The 6,776-nt window shown below is 41.7% G+C and overlaps 1 protein-coding gene across 1 annotated transcript in view; it reads left to right on the forward strand.

Annotated features, from left to right (window-relative positions):
• Positions 1-813, forward strand: part of LOC118422825 — a 4,114-nt gene extending 3,301 nt beyond the window's left edge. The window contains exons 5-6 of the mRNA XM_035830603.1: positions 23-98; positions 516-813. Coding sequence (XP_035686496.1) covers positions 23-81 — 59 coding nt within the window. The 3' untranslated portion in view covers positions 82-98; positions 516-813. The remainder of the gene's footprint in view (positions 1-22; positions 99-515) is intronic.
• The last annotated feature ends 5,963 nt before the right edge of the window (positions 814-6,776 follow it).

Raw genomic sequence — 6,776 nt, forward strand, 5'->3', positions numbered from 1 at the left:
ATCCGTTCCCTTTTTGTTACAGCGGCCCACAAAGTGGCGAAAGAAAATTGGGGGAAAGAGAGCCAAGGCGCTGATGCGTAAGCTGCAGTGATAAAGCGGTACGTGTTGACAAGTAATTAATACAGAAATATACTGATACACTTATGTCAAATAAAAGATAACTACGGCGTACTTCATACATATTACAATTAACTTCGAGATATCCACATACACAATCGTCTGATGTTTCTGATGTGCTTTATAGGCTGTCCAATCATCACCTCACGGCAAAAGTTTTAAAGATGATTCCTAACTAATCTTATTATATTTCATTTTCTGTTCAAAACAAGACGTTGGTGTTTCACATTTGGCAATGACTTAGACTTATGTTGCTTTGAAAATTCAATACATTGAAATTTGAATTAGGACAACACGTTGAAGACAATAGTGTAAACAGCTGAAAAGCCCTTGAGAACAGTTTGAATGGAACATCTTGTACAAATTATAAGTTTTCTCTTATTCTTTTCTTTCCACAGGCTTGATGAAAGCAGCACATGCGCAGAACCAGTGTGGCCGACACTAACACGCTAGTTTTTAAACTAAAACTTAAACGTTTTAGTTTTAAAACTTAAAATTTTTAGTTTTAGTTCTAACAAATAAGCTGTAAACTGAGATATTCCGGGCACATACTGCTCTGCATTGCTACACATCTAAATCAGGCTTTCATGTCAATGAAGATGTAACGATTACAGTTTTGTAACAAGTGTAAACACATTCAATTTACGACACTTTCATGTATATGTCAATTCGTAAATCGACGATATGGTAACTCTGTACGTAGGATTATGCTTTATTTCAAATATCGGCTTTATAGTGGGGCAGATAACTGAAAAAATCTTTCACTTTGTGATACAAGCACCAAACTTGGTACAGATACTCATTAGACTTTACTGTTTTGAAAAAGTACGCGGGCCATTTGATTTGACTTTTGGCGCCCCCTAGCGGCGCGTTTTGGTACTGCAGCAGACCTTCCGGGCTTTGTATCTCCTGTTCTAAATATGCTACAGTCATGATTTTTATGTGGTAGAAAGCTGGTAGGGTAAGGAACAAGTGACGTAAGTTTGGTTTCCTTAGCGGCTTGCGTTGGAACTACAGAGGCATTTTTTTGCCGCTGCCGAATTGCCCTAGGGGCGCTTTTTGGTACTGCAGCAGACCTTCCCGACTTTGTATCTCCTGTTCTAGACATGCTACAGTCATAATTTTTATGTGGTAGAAAGCTGTTGTAGTAAGGATGAAGTGACGTAAGTTTGGTTTCCTTAGCGGCTTGCGTTGGAACTGCAGCAACGGTTTTTTGCCGCTGACGAATGTGAAGCGGAACAACTCCGGACGTTTAAAATGTCTAAAAGTATGGATTTAGAAGATTGTTATGTTACCTTCACAGAAGGTACATACTGTTTTTGCATCGTTTCTTCTTCTTCTTCTTCTTCTTCTTCTTCTTCTTCTTTTCCGCACAAATAAAAAACATGAATATCTCCAAAACTAGACCTTGGAATATCTCGTAATTCATCAAGCTGGTAGGTCTGCACATAAGACACTGCACCTTGGTCATTTGGTCCCCCAAAGACACCAAAAAATGATTTTATGGGGCAAAAAAGGGTGAAAAAAACTAGCAATTTTAACACAAAATCGAACTTTCGAGCCCCCATAGAACACTAGAACCACGTTCCAAGGACCCGAGGTCAACGACCGGTAGCTATGGAACCCGCCCGGGAGTTATGGAACATGGTGTTCGAACGAGGTCAACGACCGCTACTACGCAACACGGAAGTGTCCGCCCGTCAAATGATGACTTCATCTTGCTTTGGACGGCCTGAATTGAGGCAGAAGCCGTCCTCTGAATGATTTGTGGAATTCATTTTACCAAGAAGTAATAAATCGGATCAAGAAATTCACAGAGCTTTGACTTTATTTTGCCGAAGATCGGCACCTTTTGCATACTAGTATATCAACTTCAAGGAAGGTAGAATGAAATTGAGGGCAGGCAGAATGAAATTTAATGCCCCCAAACCGTGTCTCGGTTAAGGTCTATATCGAGTCAAATCTAAGCATTTGTTTCGATACTTTTTTTTGATTTTGTTTAAGCTAAAGGTTTTGCTACCTGCACAAGTCAGTTTAACTCTGAGCCATCCAAACATTGTTCGGATTCTATGTTGTGTTTGATCTTTACGTAGAATCGAGAACACACACGATGTGTAGTACGCCAGCACTCGTGCGTACACAGGCGATAATTTGGTGAACAAACGCATTCAGAGCACTACTGCAATTTTCTCAGACAGGCCGACAACTGTGGTAACGTTACGTGTATGTGGTGATTTCTTTGGATGTCTCCTGATATGATAAGTAACTGGCATATAACGTTAATCATAAAAATGTAGCGAGGCCTGTTCGTTTTTCAAGTTCATACATAGAGCTGTCGTCTAAATGAAACAAGGATTGGTGTCACGGTTGTAGTTAACCGATTTTTGAGTCAACAAGAACATTTGAGCAAAAAAACAACAACACATGACTACGTTAGACGCAAGGTCACTGCGTGTTGCCGGCTGTTACATAAAAAAAAAACATGCATAACGATCGTCATGCAAACTCAAAGTTTTACGCCTGAGACATAAAGGTATGTGAAACACAAACGATGGACTTGATGAGTTTATTTCGCTATTAAACTGACCTGAACAAACACGATTAACTGCAGCGTGGAACGCCCTCCCCATTTTAGGTCACGGTCATTCCGTTCGCCTTGTTGTTTATCATGTAAGTTACCACAGCGCTGCGTTGGTCCCCAGCAAGCAAGTGGAGCACGGAAACGAAGTCTGGGTGAATTACAATAAATCTACTAATACAGCTTTATACACGGTGGGAGTGGCCGGCACAGCACAAATCCCCAGGCACAAATCAGCATAAGCCAACGCGAAAGTTAAGTGTAGCAGAAACCTAACCCCTTGAAGTTTGCATGATTGACAGGCGGACGGGTTTGAAGTGTGCCGACTGCGGCACGTATTGATAATGAGGGCATAAACAAACTACGTACATCAAACGTAAATCAAAATTGTTTGCTAAAAATAAAAGAAATTTATGAAATATGAATTGCGGGCTCTGAAAAAATGATTGGGCCGTTCAAAGTATGAATGAATTTACTAGATTGACTGTGACAGGAAGCATAGCGGAGATGTGCTGCGTACTGAGAAGATCACTTGCAGTGTGCAGGGGTAGCCATATCAATTTCTGCTCTGAGAGTGTCCGGCAACTGCGGGACGTGAACGAATATAATACATTTGTGGCAATTTTAGCGATTACGCTAATCAGCTGTTTCTGTGAATTTGTGCGATTTACAGTAGTTGGTAAGGCCCCCTTTCGAAATTTCCACTAGACGGCGATCGCGCTGCGCTCTTACTGCGACATAAACAGGATATGTGTAACATTCGATTTCACACTGGGTATATGGTTCATAGAAAACGTAAAAGTGTGACTGAGCATGCTGAGGAGAACCCTTCGCGCTGCGTTGTACAAGCGGCAAACTCTGTGAGACGTTTCAAGCTGTGAATGCGCCTTCCGATTTTGTGCTACGCAGTGTGCCGTAACTTGGTACGCTTGTTTTAATTTTGCTCTCTTCAGAAGTTAGTCTAATTCAAGTAGATAGAAACGAGAATTCAATTCTATAATATTTGACAATAAAATTGTGACTGTATGTACTTCTTGCCTCATGTGAGGCTGTATCTAGCACAATCTAGCTGATGTTTTCACGGGGAAAGGGACTGAATGCACTGTTTGCGATGGTCCGCCAAAGAAAATCATTACGAAAAAAACAACACCGCCAACATCAACAAATCTCTGCCTACCTTTTGGGAAATATCTTCGACATCTTAATTTTCATAGACGGTCAGCCCAAATTTGGTGCAACATGATGACACCGGTAGATTCGGTCCATATTTTATAAGCAGTCAATTAAAGAATCAAAAGCACATCTATTTGTCACGTTTCATGTAGGGCCCCGCCCCCGTATAGAGCGCAAGCATATGAGGTCCGATCGGCTTACCGGAGACTATTTTGAAAGTACCTTATTTAATTTCACATATTGTTCGATTTTTTTTACTTCTATGGTAGCAACAACTGACAGTTAATCGGGGCCGGGAAAATGACAACAAAAACATCGGCGCTAGCATCGATGCGACTGACCAGAACATTAGGGGGAGGGGCGCGGCACCGACTGGGTTCGACCAGTCGCTTCTCGCTTCTCTCTCGCCGCCGGCGCGCGTTAGGAATTATCATCAAAGTCAGCACCGTCCGCAAACATCCGCTGATTTTTTAGAGATTTTTGCAAAATTTGTCTATACTTACGCGCCGAGTTTGTTCGTCAACAATGACGGAAAGCGCAAAATTAAACTTATTCTTATGTTATCAACTGAACTTCGCGGCTCGCGTTCTGCACCAAGTCAGAGACAGAGAATATGAATTTTCCAAGTGATTCAAAGCTTTATTTTTTTTAAAATTTGAATACATATTGTTGAAGGAAGCCAGTTTTTTTTTTCCATGGCTCTCTCTCCGCAAGCCAAGAAATTTCTCCCTGGACCTCCCCAAGCCGAAAAAATTCATAGGCCTTGACGCTCCCGCAGACGACACGCTAAATGTCGCCGAGTAAACCCTGTTGACGACCGTCAGAAATGGATAACCTTTTTGGACAGACAGACTGCCCCTGTGGCTTGTAGCTATGGGGCTGTGATGAGATGATGATGAGAAACCCTGTTTGGAACAATATTGGACGTTGTGTTCATTATTCAAGATGTATAACGTTACAGATAAAAAATCATCAAAATTTATTTGTACCTTCTTGCATGTCTTGACTTATCCTGTGTCAACTTCTGCAACTTAATCAGTTTACCCTTCCAGGTAGAAATGCTAGACTAAACCATGTGAAGGTAACATTCTGTATTTGCTTGCAAATATTACCTTTCTAGTTTGCTTTTGCTTTTGCTTTTCCCAGCATGCTTTGCACAGAAAATATGTTCTTCTTCCCAGGACTGTCTGTGTGATAAACAGAGACACTTGTAGCCCTCATGCAGCAGTATACATTTTAAAATGTAATCCACAAAAGACTCGCACAGGCATATTATTGGAATGAGTGGTTAAATAGGACGCAGTGGAGAAGTGTCGAAACCCTTTGTGTGCTACCCTCACCTCGTCTATTTGAAACAGCCCATGACCTCAACGCAAGCGGCTAGGGAAACCAAACTCACGTCACTTCTTCCTTACCCCAATAGCTTTCTACCACATAAAAATCATGACTGTAGCATGTTTAAAACAGGAGATACAAAGCCCGGAAGGTCTGCTGCAGTACCAAAAAGCGCCCCTAGGGGGCGCCAAAAGTCAAATCAAGTGGCCCGCGTACTTTTTCAAAAGAGTAGTATCACATGAGTATTTGTACTAAGTTTGGCGCTTGTATCACAATTAGAGTTGAACATTTAGCTTTCCCATAGTCAAGAACCTACTTTTGGACATTTCAAACGTCCGGAGTTGTTCCGCTTCACATTCGTCAGCGGCAAAAAACCGTTGCTGCAGTTCCAACGCAAGCTGCTAGGGAGACCAAACTTACATCACTTCGTCCTTACTCCAACAGCTTCCTACCACATAAAAATCATGACTGTAGCATGTCTAGAACAGGAGATACAAAGTCCGGAAGGTCTGCTGCAGTACCAAAAAGCGCCCCTAGGGCAATTCGGCAGCGGCAAAAAAACGCCGCTGTAGTTCCAACACAAGCCGCGAGGGAAACCAAACTTACGTCACTTGTTCCTTACCCTACCAGCTTTCTACCACATAAAAATCATAACTGTAGCATGTTTAGAACAGGAGATACAAAGCCCGGAAGGTCTGCTGCAGTACCAAAACGCGCCGCTAGGGGGCGCCGAAAGTCAAATCAAGTGGCCCGCGTACTTTTTCAAAACAGTAAAGTCCAATGAGTATCTGTACCAAGTTTGGTGCTTGTATCACAAAGTGAAAGATTCCTCCAAAATTTGATGTTATCTGCCCCACTATTATGTGAAGCCCATACTATAAAGACGTACTTGCAGCAATACTGTATCTTGGTCAAAAACGAACAGCTTCTGGTTTTGTCCAACTCCACATGATATTGGCTAGTTTGTGCTTGGTATTTTCGAGTTTTTCCTGGTGGTTTTGGTCTTGTGGTATAAAGTCGGTATCACCTGTTCTCGTTACAGACTATGAAGAAATTCAGGTCAAATAAAGCTTTGCTGCTAAAACATACATATTGTTGTCACCCCACTTCTTTTGTCTTCTTAACCAATTATAATACTTATAAAACCAGCTAAAAGCACGACGCACTGGAGACCTCTTTCAGCATTTGCCCTGTCTATTCGGATAAAATTCGACTACTAGTATACAGTAAATAGGACATGCTGACCAAAAAGACATGTATGCGTTGTGATCTGTACATTGTGTAATAATAGAGCTTCTTTCAAATTTTGGACGGCACCGGATTATCTGAATTGTCGTAATCTTTCGACCATGCGTCATTTTTGTTTCATCTCGACAGTATCCCTAATACCCCTGTCACACTATCCACGATCTTCGGGCGTATCGATGGAAGATCGGCCATATTTAAGATCGACAGAGGGTTGCGCGTATTTTTCACCTAAAAACTGCCCCTGTCACATGGTAGCCATACTTTGTACCTTGTACAATTGTTGTGCAATAAAGTTATCATTATAAGCGAGGCTCGGGCGATTGCC

This window comes from Branchiostoma floridae, chromosome 9 (assembly GCF_000003815.2).
Source record: "Branchiostoma floridae strain S238N-H82 chromosome 9, Bfl_VNyyK, whole genome shotgun sequence".
NCBI classification, from domain to species: domain Eukaryota; kingdom Metazoa; phylum Chordata; class Leptocardii; order Amphioxiformes; family Branchiostomatidae; genus Branchiostoma; species Branchiostoma floridae.